At 40.1% G+C, this 17685-nt stretch overlaps 1 protein-coding gene across 1 annotated transcript; it reads right to left on the bottom strand.

Moving 5' to 3' along the window:
- Positions 1–3919: 3919 nt before the first annotated feature.
- Positions 3920–8866, bottom strand: LOC149323562 (cytochrome c oxidase copper chaperone-like). Its single transcript, XM_089511539.1, has 3 exons — positions 8544–8866; positions 5352–5463; positions 3920–4264 (listed from the first exon to the last, which is right to left on the bottom strand). The coding sequence occupies exons 1-2, from the start codon at positions 8684–8686 to the stop codon at positions 5379–5381; spliced, it is 228 nt and encodes a 75-aa protein (XP_089367665.1). The 5' UTR covers positions 8687–8866; the 3' UTR covers positions 3920–4264; positions 5352–5378.
- Positions 8867–17685: the final 8819 nt, after the last annotated feature.

Here is a 17685-nt window from a genome sequence, read left to right on the forward strand (position 1 = left end):
CTTGGAGGAAATACAATCATATGAAGCTTTTTAGTTTCTCTCCGTTTGTGGTTAGCTTAGGCTAGCACCCTTAGCAAATTTTCTTCTTTCTGGTGGAGTTCCTGTATTATTATTATTATTATTATTATTATTATTATTATTATTAACCTTTATTTATGAAGCGCTGTAAATTTACACAGCGCTGTACATACAATCTTTTTAATTAGACGGTTCCCTGCCCTCGGGCTTACAATCTAAAAAGACATGACACAGAAGGAGAAGGGAGTGGTGGAGGGAAAGGGTAAGAGGTCCAGCAGTTCCTTTCTATCTCCGAGGCCTGGACCAAGGCAGATGGACTGGAGTTTATTTGCTATAGCCAGTGGGGTCAATGCTCCTTAATGATAGCAGCTAGCCACAGCATGCATGCACTCTCTATCAAAGATCAGTAATGGTGGGCAGGCTTCCTTGTTACAAACCATCAATTACTATTTTTAACTGGTTTTATCAGTCTGCTAACTAGAGAATTAGATATGCCAGTAATAGTGGCTTTGGCCATGAAAGTGGAACCCAGTTGCCTTTCTTACAGTTAGCACTCCTTATCCATGAATATTTTAACCATGGATTCAAGCATCCAGTTTGAAAATATTCCAAAAAAGTATAATTTCAAATAGCCAACTTGATTTTCCATTTTATATAAGGGACACTATTTTACTATGCCATTGTATTTAATGGGACTTCAGCTTCCACAGATTTTGTTATCCATGGGAGGTCCTGGAACCAAATCCCAGCAGATAGCAAGGGGCCCCTGTATTTGTAAAGGCAATGTAGAATGGAGGTTATTCAGGCTGCATTGACACTATAGAAATAATCCAGTTTTACAGTGCATTAACTGCCATGGCACAACACTATGTAATTCTAGGAGTTGTAGTTTTATGAGATATTTAGCCTTCTCTATCAGAGAGCTCTGGTGCCACAACAAACTGCAAATCCAAGGATTTCATGCCACTGAGCCATGGCAGTTAAAGTACTGTCAAACTGGATTATTTCTGCAGTGCAGAAGCAGCAAATACATTATGATATGCAGTGGCTCAAGTGGTTAAGACGCTGACTCTGTTGATTGCATGACTGGCAGGTTGGCAGTTTGAGGCCCAAGTGTCACTAGTCCCAGCTTCTACCAATTTCGCAATTTGAAAGCATGCAAATGCAAGTAGATAAATAGGCACCACTTCTCAATGGGAAGGTAACAGTGTTCGGTGCAGTCATGCTGCCCACATGACCACCAGAGCAGTCCTTGGACAACGCTGGCTCTTCGGCTTAGAAATGGCGATGAGCACCACCCCCTACAGTTGTTTATGATTAGACATACATGTCAAGGGACTACCTTTACCTTTTACCTTTATGGTCTTGTTCTAAGGAACTTTTCTCCTGAATATTGTTCGAAGTTGTTTGGATCTCCTATTGCGGCTTCAGTGGAGTGGCTTGCCAGTATACATAAGCTGGTCGTATCTGTGAAATACTGATTCTTAAGAAGTAGCTATAAAATATATATATATACTCCTATATCGAAATGAAGTTATCTTTAAGAGTTCAACAAAGCTCCAGTTCCTGGAGCTTGACAACAGAACTTGGCAAACAGGTTCGGATAATAGGGGCGTTTTGCAAGGATGTTTAGCGGAGGAATTTAAAAGGGAGGGGGCAGAGTTCTCCTCAGTGCTTACTTAAGCCTACTGGACATTATTATTTATTTATTATTTCATCTATTTAAACCCCATCTTCCTGCCAGTACAAGGACTCAAGGAAACTAACAAAATTTATAAGTCCAATTTAAAACAAAGCATTAAAAATACAAAGTCTAAAAATCAAACAATTTCTAAATGTTAAAAACATTATAAATTCAAATTTAAAATGTATAAACTCTTTATAAAATTCTCACAGTACCCATGTGTGAGAAAGCATGGTGGCATAAAAATGTTTTTATCTGCCACCAAAATGAAAGCAGGGATAGAGCCATCCTGGCCTGCCTAGGGAGGGAGTTCCAGAGCCTGGGAGCAGCCACTGAGAAGGCCCTCTCTCTCGTTCCCACCAAACGTGCCAGAAAGGGCATGATCAGTCAGGCAGCTCCTGCAGTCTCCTACAGCTGCTGTGGTATGTTTGTCTTCCTTCTTGAGAATGTGGGTAGCTACACTTGCACCAAGAGCAAGTGGGTAGCCCTGTTGGAAGAGAAGATCCAGCAGTTGGAGGCCTGGGTATATACATTTCAACAGATTAGGGAGCAATAGCTTTTCTTAGACATAGAGGAGAGGACTGTCCTGAATGGGGAACACACAGAGGACATTTCTGGGAAGCAGGTCAGTTCTCACGGACAGGAGGTAAGCAGATGCAGCAATGTGACCCAGAGAGGTAGGAAAACCAGTGAGCATGCAGCTACATTATCAATTGGAAGCTCTCTAACTTATCAGGGATGACGAGCAAGAGCAGAAGGGTCAGTCCTGAGGGAATGTGCAGGAGACCTTGGTAGAATCAGCACCAGGAATGGCTGATGTCAACCCTTTTGGGGAGGTGCGTCATGGCGGGTGGTGGATTCCTTACTGAAGGGTAAAGAAGCAGTGGTCTGCGGGCCTGACAAGTTGACTCAAGAAAAGTGTTGTCTCCCTGGGGCAAAATTCTGTGACATGACAGTGAGGTTAACAAGACTTGTCAAGCCTACTGACCATTACCCCTTCCTTTTGGTCCACATGGATGCCAACCACACTCCAAGGGATAGCCTTCAGAATATCATAAGGTATTATGAGGCTCTGGGTAGGAAGCTAAAAGAGCTGGATGCACAGGTTGTCATCTCATATCTTCTCCCACTTGAACGGCATGGTCCAGGAAGAGAGAGGAAAATAGCAGAAGTGAATAACTGGCTCTGCAGATGGTGATACGAAGAAAGATATGGATTTTCGGATCATGGCCTGCGGTCACACCAGGTGACACCCTAAAGGATGGTGACACCACTGCTACTCAAACCTGCATTTTCGCAGATAAGGGCTGTGATGTTTGCCTGCGTCCCTTTAAAATGCTGAAGTGATGGTGTGAATGGGGTGAAGTTCAGTCAGAAGATGAAGGAGATGTCCTAGGGTTTTTTAAACATTCAAATTTTAAATTTAAAAAAATTATTTTTGTTAAAAAATCAAAAATTAAAATGTTAAATTCTTCTAAAACTTTCTTTAAAAACATCACATCTGGTCAAATTTTCACTTTAACCACATGAAACTATGTACGTAAAAAGACATTCAATGCATATGATACTGTAATTTAAAGGTATAGATTTAATTTTGCTAGTTGCTTATGTCTCAATTATTATTACTTTCAGTGATATATAGGAATGAAAATTTATGAGTAACATTAGTACAAAGAAAACACGACTAAGGATTCTGTAGGGGAGGGGGTCAATTGACACCATGAGTTACTGCATCAGGTGACGGCAACTCTAGTGACGCCTAGTGATGCCACTGGACTGCAACAGCCCTTTCTGATAAGACATATCCTACACCAGTGATGGCGAACCTATGGCACGCGTGCCAGAGGTGGCACTCAGAGCCCTCTCTGTGGGTACATGTGCCGTTGCCCCAGCACAGAGTTTGCCAGAGTTTGTTACTAGAAACCCAGAGGGACATGGCACTTTGTAATAAATAAGTGGGTTTTGGGTTGCAGTTTGGGCACTTGGCCTCCAAAAGGTTCACCATCACTGTCCAACACAATACTAGGTGCCACGAATGTTATTTTTTCACATGAAAGTGTATTATGTCCATTTACCAAACTGGGGAGATGCAGAGTCCTTATCAAAACTACAAAATGAAGCATTGAGCTCAACCTGTAATGAAATTTGGTAGACTAGGGAGGAAGCCCAATGAGCAACCAACACACACACTTGTTCAATACAACAGGAATAGCTGAGTTCAGACCACTTCATTTTTATTGTTTATATTTGTAATCTCTCATTGTAATGTACACCAGGGGGGTGAAGATTGTGGCCCGACTGCAGGACCAAGATTTTACAGGAGCAACGTCCATTGTGCTCAAATGAAAACTTGGAAAAATGTTGAGAAGAATATCTCTTACTCTCACGAAGTCTGGATCCAGAAACAGGATAAGATAATAAGGCAAACGTACTGTTGTGATCCCAGAATCCATCATAAATATTTTCCAATAAATTCATATTCTGATACAAAACGTTTTTTAAAAAACTATTCCAGCAGCCACAGACGTCAAGTCCTGAAAATCATCATCCAAAGCAAATCACCTAGAGCAAAAAAAGGGGGGAAATTAAATAAAACCAAGACCCATTAAGTTGTTTGGCCATATAACTTATCTGTAAGTGTTGTTCACCTATCACTTACTTTGCAAAGTTAGCTCAATACTTGCAACAGGCAGTGGTCTAAAATGTAGCAAGGACTAAACTGCTAGTTTTGTACCATGACTTTATTAATTATAAATAAAACCACTAATACCATAAAACCTAGAGCAGCGGTTCTTAACCTGTGGGTCGTGACCCCTTTGGGGCTCGAATGACCCTTTCACAGGGGTTGCCTAAGACCATTGAAAAACACATATCTCTGATGATCTTAGGAACTGAGATGAAAATGATTTTATGGTTGGGGGCCACCACAACATGAGGAACTGTATTAAAGGGTCGCGGCATTAGGAAGGTTGAGAACCACTGACCTAGAGGATTTGGTTAAAATCACAGATTTGAAGTTCCCACTTAGCAGTGGTGGCTTTGAAGATCTATTTTAAAATCTGGATTTTGAAAGTCAACACACATGGACTACCATGGTAGCGTTCTTCATGCGGCAGGAGCAAATCCTTCAGCATCCATATTCTAAATTCTATGTATGACACACAATTATGCAACTAGAATAAATCAGTTAAAGTACAGTCCAAGAAGGTATCAGATATCAGACTGTGATATAATTTTCATACTTTCTCCTCATGTGAAAAGACTGAGCTTGCATTTAAGCATCAAATGGCAGGTACTTGTGTCATCTCTTATACAACAACTTATTCTTAAGCAGTAGAAATGGGACAATTAGATGTCTCATAAGTGCTTATATGACTGCTTCAAGGGAGTTAAAAGTAATCTTTAATAGGACTTACAATTCTACACCAGCACGCACAGCCACTGCATTTGTGACTGTTGTGTAGAAGACAATTGTGAGATATCAGTGTTAGTGATCACTTGACAAACATGTCCTTGATATTCCACAACCATCTGCCAGACAACACTCACAAATGTAAGTTAACATCCGAGAAGCTGCAGTTCTTCCTACACAGTCCACATTTACCCCTGGGGAAAAAGATAGCTGAGAAGAGGTCATTGGTCTACCTACCTGATAAATATTCAGAGCTCTTCTGATTCAGACTTTAAAACCCAAGGCTCGCATGCACTCCTTGTGTGCCTCAATAAGAGGACCACAATGTTCTTCTCCTTTTTCAATGATGCTGCAAGAGAAAGGTTGCCAATGAAGTAATATCACAAATTAGATAGGCTTGAACTACTCCAAGGAACACTGGATTTGCATTCATTGCATTCTTCAGTACAAGACTATCCAACTTGGATTTTTTTCCCTTCCTTATGTATCGGGAATTGAAACCACATTTGTCCACATTGGCTACAACCATCTTTCTTTCCTAGAAAGTCACAAGAGACTGGCACTTGATAAATACTGAACCATCAATTTGAGTAGCACGGACGTAGATAATGCCTGAAGATAAATACAGAATCTTACTTCTTTTTATCTATGGTGGGTTATAGACCGCCAACAAATACGTATTGAATACATATTAGGGTTAGGAAGGGGTGGTGCTTCCACACACCCCTAACCCTAATACGTATTCAATATGTACAATATGGCGGCGGCCGTTCCACACGGCCGCTGCCATATTGACGTAACGGATGCTCTGCGTCCGCACGTGGCGCACCAGAGGTGACGCGCGAGTGCGCCCTTTGGCACTTGCGGTGCCTCTTCCGGGGCCCGAGAAGGAGCACGATTTCTGCACTCCTTCCTCTGAGCGTCCGGGAGCCCCGCGGTGTGGCAGCTGCGGCTCCCGGACGCCGCAAGCGGCGGCGGTGGGACAGCACTGCTTCTCGGCGGTATGTAACCCGCCTATGTATCTATTGTCCAGATACTGACTGTTGACATTTGCTACAGCTAAACAAAGGCAGCATTAGAGCACTTTCAACACACATTCCAAATTGCTGGCCTCCTGGCCTGGCCCCGACCTAAGGCCCTTCCTGGGGCATGATTTAGCTATGAAAAGGCAAAAATGAAATAAAAAATTAAAATGATTTGGCCTAATATTTGCATTCATCTTGGTCTATTAGACTAATAATAATAATAATAATAATAACAACAACAAATCAATCAGCATAATTCTTTTACCGCTGACCAAACAGTTAAAAAATAGTATTTTGTGGTATTTTGGGGCTATGTGGCCATGTTCTATAAGAGTTTATTCCTGATGTTTTGCCAGCATCTGTGGCTGGCATCTTCAGAGAAGATCTGAAGATGCCAGCCACAGATGATGGCAAAATGTCACGAAGAAACTCTTATAGAACATGGCCACATAGCCCCAAAATACCACAAAATACTATGGATGGTGGCCATGAAATCCTTCGACTAAATAAATGTCTGCTGTCATTACAGGCTGAGTCTCCCTTATGTAAAATTCCAAAACCTGAAATGCTCCAAAGTCCATTATGATGACCAGGACATGATGATGCCAGCTCATGGGGCAACTTCTCCTACATATTAGAAAAAGGAAACAAACTGCTGTGTGGCTGTCATCTTCAGGCCAGAATGTTTCTGCCTTAGTTCACTATTAATGTAAAAAAAAAAAAAACCAGTAGAATAGGTTACTTTTCTTGAAGATTAAACACTCTAATTAGGAGGAGAGTTACAGAGCAACTGTAAATTGTTGTAGAATGGCCTCTGTTACCCCAGAGGCAGAAGAAGTCAGTTTTCAGTAGTTGTGCTACCATTGAAAATAAGCAACAACAAAAAAACACACCACATTTTAAACATTTCTGAAGATACAAGGCATTAAGAAAAGCAAGATGCTCCTAGTCTGAATCTTGATTGTTCAGATGCTATCCACATTCTGAACATATTTTCTGAGGTTTCATGCTTGTGACAATCAGATCAATATATAACTTCAGTGTAGACTTGTAAGATGCCAATGGCCTGTTACAGACTGCCAAAATAAAGCTGCTTTGGGTCTCTTTGGAGGTATGCTATTTAAATGATGCATGGGTCCTAAGAGTCCGGAGGTTGCGCCAAAGCCACACTCCATTCCTAAGCACTGGAGTGCAGCTTTGGTGCAGCTTCCGGATTCTTAGGGTGCATGCATCATTTAAACAGCATCCCTCCAAAGAGACCCGAAGCAGCTTTATTTTGGCAGTCTGTAACTGAAAAGTGATCTTTTCAGCAAGCCCTGAAATGTCTTGCGCTTTGTGGTTATTCGGATAAAGGGCTCGAAAGTACCTGGACACACCTTATACTTACTTATATTTAGTTCCTTTTCCCAATAATGAAGATATAATTACATCGCATTACAAATTACAACCTAACAAGAGAAAGTCTGCTTCTGTCTGCAGCATCGCAGTAATTTTACGTTGTTGTTGTTGCTTGGCCACGGAAACCCACCCACTTTGTCAGGTCACACTCTCTCAGCCCGAGAGGAAGGCAAGGGCAAACCTCCTCTGAACAACCGCCAATGGAAAAAACCCACATAGGTTTCAGGGCATCTGTGATGGGGCCACAGGTCTTTCCCCGTTTCTAATAAGAGGTGCTGCCATCGGAGAGGGCTGCCTGCTCTCCTTTTGTAACCCAGTCTTTGTATTGTGTGAGACATTGGGCTCTAAATCAGTTAATAGGGTCCTTGAATTACAGAGAGAGAGAGAGAGAGAGAGAGAGAGAGAGAGATGAATGCAATAGTGCCTTGAATAATCTGGGCTTTTTCACAGTTTCAATCTGAGAAGCTCAGAAGTGAGTAAATGAAGGAGCAGGATGGATGTCACTGATCCCTGGATCTCGGCTGCAAAGAGGTCTGAAGGAAGAAGCTAAGCATACAAACGTGGATGATGATGATGATGATGATGATGATGATGATGCCAAATGAGCAGCATTGCAAGCTTTCAACATGAGATCCCTCTCTCTGGCCTCCAAGCGTTGTCTTGCAGCTCACACCTTTGCAAGCGTAACCATGACTGGAGGATGCTGGGAGTTGCAGTCCAATATCAGGAGGGAGGGGAGAGTCCTACCCTTGTGGGGGACATGGCAGAAGGGGCCTGGACTGATGGCCCTTCTTGGGGTCTCTTCCTTCCAACTCCACAGTTCTATGACTCTGACAGACCTCACCAAGCTACAAATCCCGGGATCCCCCACAGCACGTAGCCCTGGCAATTAAAGTGGCTGAAACCGGATTATTTCCCCAGTGTGGATGCAACATGGGACGTCAAAGCCCCCCGTCGCCATGGCGACCAGGCTCCCCCCTCCCCTTCCCCTCCACCCCTTACCCACCATGCATCGCGCGCCCGCTTCGTCTCAGGGCAGGCGCAGCAGGGCTTCAGTGAAGAAGGCGGCGGCGGCGGCGTCGTTGTCGTTTGCTGCTTCTGCTCTGCCGCCTGGAGATCCGGAGACTCGCGTGACGCCAGGCTCCCCATCTTTGTTTATCCCTCTGCGCATGCGCCTAATCCACCTGCTGGAGAGAGTCCTCTCAGAAAGTTCTATTTGCCCGGCCTAGCCTTTTGACGTAATACAAATGCGACGCGGCATGACCCAGGCCGATTTCCCTTCACGCATGCGCGCCGCAACGGCCACTGCGATGTCTTCCCTCAAGGAACCTTTGTGCCCTGTGCAGAGGCTCCTGACGTAATCCGGACGCGACGGAGGCACTCCGTTAATCCAGCGAGCGTTCCCTTCGCTCATGCGCACAAGCAACCACCTCCCCACTTTTTCCCCCAGGAAGCTTTTTTGCCCGGCCGTGGTTGCTGACGTCATAAAAATGCGACGGATTCACCTCTAACTGCCATGGGGTCCTGGGATTTGTAGTTTTTTGGGTGGGATGGAGACCAGAGGAGGAAAACCCTCCTTGGGAAAGTCCGACTCTCTCAGCCTCCTCCTCAAGGGAAGGCCATGTTCCCAGCAGGAAATCCATATTCCAAATTCTGGGATCATGATTTAAAAATGAACCAAGTTTATATATAGCATTTTGAAGAAAGAAAACTAGAAATCACATTTCCATGGCTTACATTCAATTAAACATTTACACCCCTCCTGTATATTCATTGGACAATTATAATAAATAATAATAATTATTATTTATAGCCCACCCAATCACAAGGAATCCAGGCGGGTTACAACAATAAAAATAAAGAGAATAAAATAAAATACAAAAATAAATAAGAGACAGTAAAATAATGGATGTTCAAATATTACACCTAACATACCTCTCTATGCCTCGTATCCATCAATCAAACCATTATCTATATGTGAAGTCAAAGGCATTCATGGCCAGCATCCATAGTTTTTCGTGGGGTTTGGGGGCTATGTTCTAGAAGAGTTTATTCCTGATGTTTCGCTAGCATCTGTGGCTGGCATCTTCAGAGAATGCTGGCATAGAAGAGAGCTGGAGATATATATATATATATATATAGAGAGAGAGAGAGAGAGAGAGAGAGTATATGTTACACACACACATACTACCCAGGGTCACAGTATATATATATATATCTCCAGCTCTCTTCCATGCCAGCATTCTCTGAAGAATGCCAGCCACAGATGCTGGCGAAACATCAGGAATAAACTCTTCTAGAACATGGCCACATAGCCCCAAAACCCCACAATAAACCATTATCTATATATTCTGTTTTACTGTCCTCAAACTGTTTATGCAGTACAGTATTTCCTTTTATTTGGGCGAGCACCTTAAAATCTGGAGCCATTTCCAAATTGTTTACGTTCCAAAGCAGAATTTGACATGACCTGAATCCTTCCTTCCTGACAAACTTTGCCCTCAATTCATTTCAGTACTATAATTTTCAACTCCTCCTGAGCATAAGTAGAATTCTGAATTTAAATCTACCCACACAACAACAATGACAACAACAACAACAAATCCCACTTTTTCCCCAGTTCAGGACTCAAAGTAACTCACAACAAGTTAAAGAAAACCCAGCGTTAAAAATTCACAAGATACAAAAGTTAAAACTAGATTTAAAAAAAAACAAAGAAGAATTCAAATAATTCTTTGAACGAAACTGGATTTTTTTCTTTAATCTTAACACAAGAAAGCAGCAAAAAATGAAGGCTGGCCGTTGGACCTCTTCTTCTCAGTGGTGAATATCTGCCACACTTGGAGTAAACAGACTAGAAAAATGGCTATACTCACTCTCTATACTGCTTTCTTTTTTACACTTTTAGCCTCCCTCCAGGCATCTGCCACATGACACAACCTATCTGATAGTAGGTACAGCTACTTTTACTGTGTCTATATTATACTAACCTACTAGTATGAAGCCAGTTCAAATGTCATGGCTCCATTCTTCAGCATCCTGAGCTCTATAATCTGGGGAGGTACTTGGACATCTTTCCTGAAGTTCAAGGGTGTCATAACTCAGCCCTGAACAATTCAAGTGAAGAGGAGGAGGAAGAGGCAGCTTGCCAGGAATCCGTTACTCCTGATAGTGAAGCTCCCAAGAGACAGGACTGAGGTAGTAGGGGTCCCTGCTCCCCATCAGAAGGTTGCAGAGGGTGGGGATGCTGAAGACACACCACTATCCTTTGCTGAGCAATGAACAATAAATACTGATTCCAAAAGCTGTAACATAAGAGATGCTGATTATTTAGGCAGCTGATGTTGTTGAAGGAGATGCCCATAATTCTTCCCACAGCCCCCAGTGTCCAAGATTTTTGCAGCTGTCTTATGTGGGCGACTGACTGTCCTCTAGCATTTGTGTCTCCTTGATCTTGGACTAGCTTTGGTTTGACAGCTTTCTTTTACTCCTTGATGGCTTCTGGTATCTTTCTTGCTGACTTGTTACTACTGCTCCTGGACCAACTGACAACGACCCTGTTGTTTCACCCTCCATCATGAACTAGGCCTGAACTTTCCCCAAATCAGAGATCATTGGCGTTGGCACACATGCGTCATCTGGGCAAGGCACCTTGACCATGGTCTGCTATATGGACATTCAAAGTCTAGCTTGTGATCTTTATCTTCAAAAAGTGTGCCCACCTTGTCCCATTCTGAACAGATTCAAATGCTGTATTAGAGACGTTACACGACACACTACCTTGTATATTGAGTTTGTTTGGTTAATCTTTTTTATTTAAGCTTCAGTTTCTTAAATCCCACCCATCTTATTACTCATTAAGGCATCAATATCTTCTCTGCAATCTGATGGATAGAAAAAGTTGTGTTCCACCTGATCAATAATGTTCAGTGTACCCCAGATCCCCTTGTCCTCACTATAATTGTATAATGTGGATACACTCATAAACTGGTGTCCTTTTCTGCACACACAGACTGGGACGTCAGCCTACTTCTTTCAAAGTGCTTTCATTGACTTCTGTAGCAACTTTAATTCTCAGTGTGGACCATATACACACAATCCTATTCATTTACTCCAAAACCCTATTTATTTCAGTGGAATCAACTCTTGGGTGAGTAGTCTTATAATTCAGTCCTAACTTCTTCAGATACAAATGGGCAGTTGCAATCTGCTTCTAAGCAAGTGTCTATTGCATTCCTAACACCTAACACCTATTCAAAGATCTAGCCATGTTAGTCTGTAGAATCACCTAAAATCTATTCAAAGATATAGCCCTGTTAGTCTGTTAGTCTCAGAACATCTGTGGAAGTAGACTGAAGTCTACGAAAGCTCATGCTGCCAACATCTTTCTTTCACTTTGTCTCAAAGGTATTACAAGACCCAATATCTATTGTGATCAAGAGGTTTATTTCACCATCAATTAGACCCAGAACTTAAAACTTAAACCACAATGCTGACACCATCGAAATTTCTAAAATGTAAGCCCATATCCCTAGCTATCTGGCAGAGCAACCCATGTTCTCATAGAATCCATGTAACAGCAGCTAACAGAAATGTACTTAATATATCAGTGAAAAAGGCAAAGGAGACAAGAAATAGTTTTTAAATCAATAAATTTATTTTTCTTTTATTATCTCTTATTTGTATTTATGCTGGTTTATCTTTATTAGTTTTAATATTTTCATTGTTTCTAAGATGATTTTTGAAAACTGATCTGAATGTGCCAATTAACCTAGCAAGTGACTCCTGCTCAGTGCCCAGGGGAAGGCGAAAAACCTCCAGGAGCTCAGGCCAATCCGTCCTGGAGGAAAATTCCTTCCCGACCCCAAAAGTGGCAGTCAGCACTAGCCTGGGCATGGCATGAGCAAGAGCCATGCGCAAGCGCACCACCCATGCTCCCTCTTCCCCTGCCAGTTCTTGTGCCACGTTCCTTGCTGGCTCCTCCAGAGAAAAACATCATGGAAGTGGGGATGTAATGCCTTCTTTGTGCAGCTCTGGACTAAACTGATGCTTTGGTGAACCACACTGAACATTGACTCCAGAAAATTCAGTTTCCTATTAAATCAGCAGAGAAAGCACAAATACGCTCTTTTAAAAGGTTAATCAGTATTTTGGGTACATGGGATTTTGAATCAGCCACCCATCAAGAAAAATTATCTAGGAATCTTTTCCTGTCTTTTCTTCCATGATGAGAATATTCATTTAGTACACTCCATTTTAAAGAAATATGTTGTGCATCTTATATTATTCAAAACTTGCTTTTGGAGCTGACTGCTTTTTGAACCGTATTCATCCTTTACAGTAGATTTCTTTATCCTTTATAAACTAAACTAACTCCTGCAAGTAAAAATTGTCTTGTCAAATTCTATATTCTTCTGTTTATTGCAGATGAAAATTTATCTTAAAGATCTTTCTCTCTCTCTCCCTTTAACCATAAGATATTTCCCGGTGCTTAGTTGCAAGATGCTGTGAAGTGAAGGCAAACCAGGAACCTGTTCTCTTCCAAATAAAAGGGCCTACCTTTTAGGGACTTACCAAAATGTTGGAGATGTTCATTGGAAATGCTTCTCACTTTTCCTTTCTTGAAGGAAGATGAGTTCTATACCTTGTATTGGATAATTTCTTATTAAATGTGCAGAGAAGTCACAAATATGCTTTTAAAAGTGGCTAACTACTATTTTCGATACGTAGGATTTTGAACATGCCAATCATCAGGGGAAATTAACCAGAAGTCTTTTTCCTTTCCTTCCCTTCCTACGGACTCACCTTTATGATGGGCAAATCCATTTATGATGCGAAACGCTCCATTTCTGAAGAAATTTGTTGTGCATCTTATATTTACTCCATACGTTTTATTAAAAGCTGATTACTTTCAGAATCATGTTTATGCTTCACAGTAGATTGCTTTATCTCTTTTAAACTAAACTAATTCCTGCAAGTAAAAATGGTCTTGTCAATATGTGTAATTTTCTGTTTATTGTAACTAAAAATTTACCTTAACGATGTGTCGCTCTTTCTTCAGAGAACAGAAGGATTCCATTTCTTCTTAACCTGACATTTTTCTTTCAAATCTACAAAGAGCTCATTTATAAAAAGATGGTGTCACCCTTTAACTGTAATAAATATTTCTCGGTTCCTAGCTCTTAGTGGCTGTCAAGCGAAGGAAAACCAGGAATCTGTTCTTATCCTAATAAATGGACCTACCTTTTAGGGACTTACCAAAATGACGGAGATGTTTTTGGGAAATGCTTTTCGCTTTTCCATTCTTGAAGGAAGATGACTTCAAGACCTTGTGTCACGTATTTTGGTGCATATCTGTGCCTTTCTTAACATTAGCAGAAACTTGAACTTTCATCCTTTTCCTACTCAAATGTTATTTAGAGAGCCAGGCAAAACAGAACATGTAGAACTAGAAATACTACAATGTGCACCACATCTGTGGGATTGTTGTGTTTAAGTCTCTCCAGAGCATGTAACCTTTTGTTCTAGAACTATCTTTTAAATCTCACCTGACAACTTTGCTATAATACTGTGCATTTTAAATGAAACACAACTTTTTTCACCAACTGATATTCTTTAAATCGTTTAGCTTCTGTTCTTCGACCTATGCTAATATATGATCCACTGAACCCTATATTAAAAGGTGATCCCAATATTAGATAAATAACATGAAAAGTATAAAGCTCATCTCTGTGTAGCTGAGGTCTTTAAATATTATTATTATGATTATTTTAAACAATAAAAGTTCTCATACTTATCTTTTTCTCACCAAATTTAGCTTCAATTCCATATAGTTTGTTTTTGGAGGTCAATAGTTACTTACTCTGTTCCTCTCCTGGTGGAGCTGTGAATATTTGCTATAGGCATGGCTGGAGAAACATACAAAAGCAGCATTTATTTTGTATCTTATATACATGATTGTCAACCTGTTCCTGTTTATTAAATGAAGAGCATCCATGTCTGGTGATAACATTTTTAGAGAAGGAATTGACTATGACTTTTTTAAAAAACAGAAAAAATGACCTCAGAGTGAAAGAGGTCACATAAATGATCAAAACCATTTCATGAGGCAGCCAGAAAAAGTGACCATGTACCTGTTTTCCTTAGCAATCCATACATCATAAAGACTTTCTTCCAGGTTTCTGAAGTTCATCTGTAATGTTTCTCATTCTCCTCTTTTGGAACAGAGTCTTCTGTTAGATTCCTTGCCTTGGACTGAGCTTTTTGATACATATGCATTGCTTAATCTCGTTTTATTAAATCAGGTTTCTGTTAAATTTGCAAAGCCACAAAGATTATCTTTAAAACGTTTAACCACTTTGGATACTTGGACACTGGACAGTTCAGAATTCCACTTTATGTCTTTGTACAGACACTACTTCCAAGGACTCACTTCCACCTCATATTAAGCTATGATATTTTAAACGCTTTTGTGAAAAAATAAATATGTTTTATACTTCTTGCATTGCACTAGACTTTTTGTTCTTAGTTTCTTGCTTAATTAAGCTGTCATTCTCTTTATAATTTTTCAAGCCATGGCATTTCCTTAAAAGAAACATTGTCATGCTATCATTAGCTCATTCTTCTATATCGATGATATTTGAAACCATACCTTGAATTAACCTGAAAGGTGTTACTGATCCATCTTATAAAACAGAGGTGTTTGCAGTTCTTTTTAAATTTGATAATTTCTTTCAAATCTTAAGAGCGATCATTTACATGGTGAAATAAAAGGTGGAATAAAAGGTTAGCCTTGAAAAATATTTCCCCATATTTAGTTTGAAGAAGCTATTAAGGAAAGGGGAAAAAAATCAACAACAATCCCCTCTTTTCCCAGGAAGCAATCTGCTTTGTAGGGACTTACCAGAAAGTTGATATTTCAGAAGATAACCTTTTCCTTTCAGCTGCAAATACAGACGGACAAATAGAAAGTGTGAAATCAACTCCTTTTAATTTGGAGCGTTCCTTTTCACTTTGTAAAATACAGAATTGAAATGAAAATACAGAATGTAAATACAGAATGTAAAATGAAAAACAGCAAGATTGATTCTCTGCATTTAATTCAACAACCAGGAAAAGTTACCAGGTATCTGTTTGGTTTTTTACATTAGTGACATATTTAAGAAGCTTCTTATATGTTTATGATAATCCTCTATGATGTTTTGCACAGACCACTTCCTGAAGGAATGCAACAAATCATGTTTTTTTTTACCTTGAAAAAGCTTTCGTGTAGATGATAAGCTTCATTGATATTTGTTTTTCCTTACTGGAGTCCTGTCCTCAATTCCTTTGCCCCACGATGGCCTCCATAATGTAATTACTTGTGTACTTGTGATGTCAATATTTCTAAGGAGACCTTTAAAATTTGTTTCTTAGAAAAGTTGGATGGTTTTCCTGAGTTGTATTCAAGATATCTTTTTTTCCCCTAGACAAGACGGCTGAAGAATCATCACTGACAAAGATTTCATCTTTAGAGAATGAATGCACTAAACTTAGAGAATTCCCTTTCAGTCTGCAAAATATCACAGCAACTAACATCTCACAGCTAAAATATCATCCATGTTCTCAGACACTTGATTATAAGTGACCAAATACCTGTTTCCTTTAGCAACGTATTTCAAATCTTTTTCCTTTCTCCTTCCTTCCTATGGACTCACCTCCATGATGGGAATATTCATTTAGGATGCTTTACACTCCTTTTTTGAAGCAATACCTTGTGTATCTTATATTACTCCAGATTATTTATTAGGAGCTGATTGCTTTCTTAATCGTGTTTATCTTTTGCAGTAGATTTCTTTCTCCTTTTTAAACTAAGATAATCCCTGCAAATAAAAATGGTCTGGTCAAATTCTGTGTTCTTCTAAGTTTATTACAGATGAAAATTTACCTGAAAGATGTATCTTTCTCTGTCTCTCTTCATAGAACAGAAGGATTCCACTTCTTCTTAACCTGAAAATTTCCTTTCAGATCTACAAAGAGGCCATTTATAAAAAGATGGTGTAACCCTTTAACCTTAATAAATATTTCCCAGTGCCAGGCATCAAGAAAAATAGGAGAGGTTCTCTTCCAAATAAAGGGACCTACCTCTCGTAGACTTACCAAAATATTGGAGATGTTCCTTGGAAATCCTGTTCGCGTTTCTCTTTTTGAGGGAAGGTGTGTTTTATACCTCTTTTGGCGCATATTTGTGCTTTACTTAACATTGATAGAAACTTGAACGTTCATCTCTCTCCTAGTTAAAGGTTATTTAGGGAGCCAGACAAAGCAGACAATGTCTACCACATTTGCTAGATTGTTATGCTTAAATCTCTCCGGAGTATATAACTTTTTGTTCTAGAACTATGTCTCTTAAATCTCACCTGACCTCCTTGATATAGTATTGTGTATTTTAAAGAAGCAGAACGTCTTTCCTCATCCAGTTTATTCTTCATATCATTTAGCTTTCGTCCTTCCGCCAATGTTAATATATGGTCCACTGACTTTTCTTTTTAGTTCACCTAATATTAGATAAATAACACATGAAGTGGAGAGAGCATACAAGTGTAGCTGAGGCCTTTATGTCTTGTATTTATTTTTTAAACAAGAAAGGTTCTTGCGTTTGCTTCCTTCTCACCTACACATATCAATGATCTTTGAAGACATACCTTGATTTGGAAGGTGTTACTGCTCCATCTTATAAAACAAAGGTGTTTGCAGTTCTTTTTAAATTTGAAAATGTCCCTCTAAATCTGCAGAGAGATCATTTAGAAAATGGTGAACTAAAATGTTAACCATGGAAAATATTGCCCCATAATTAGGTTGAAGAAGCTGTTAAGAAAGGGGTTAACAAGCACCAATAACCTGCTCTTTTTCCAGGACCTGCTCTGTAGGGACTTACCAGAAACTCGATATTCACTGGAAATGCTCTTTCCCCTTCTAGAATATATTTTTCTTTACTCTGCTTTAGATCATATCCTTTAAGACCATGGGAAATCTCATCCTTTCTCTAGACAAAGGTTATTTGGAGACCCAGGCAAAATAAAAGGAGTATTGCAATACCCACCTCACCTGTTGGCTTCCTTTGCTCCCATCTCCTTCGGAATCATCTACAGCTGTTCATTCTAGAACTG

This window comes from Sceloporus occidentalis, unplaced genomic scaffold (genome assembly GCF_023333645.1).
Source record: "Sceloporus occidentalis isolate IW3139 unplaced genomic scaffold, rSceOcc1.0.p SCAF_1, whole genome shotgun sequence".
Lineage (NCBI taxonomy): Eukaryota > Metazoa > Chordata > Lepidosauria > Squamata > Phrynosomatidae > Sceloporus > Sceloporus occidentalis.

Excerpts from the sequence above, each read along its gene's own strand:
- LOC149323562 (XM_089511539.1), bottom strand. The coding sequence starts at position 8,686 with ATGGGGAGCCTGGCGTCACGCGAGTCTCCGGATCTCCAGGCGGCAGAG. Across the intron at positions 5,464-8,543 it reads AAGCGGGCGCGCGATGCATG|CATCATTGAAAAAGGAGAAG; the intron begins GTGGGTAAGGGG and ends TTTCTCTTGCAG.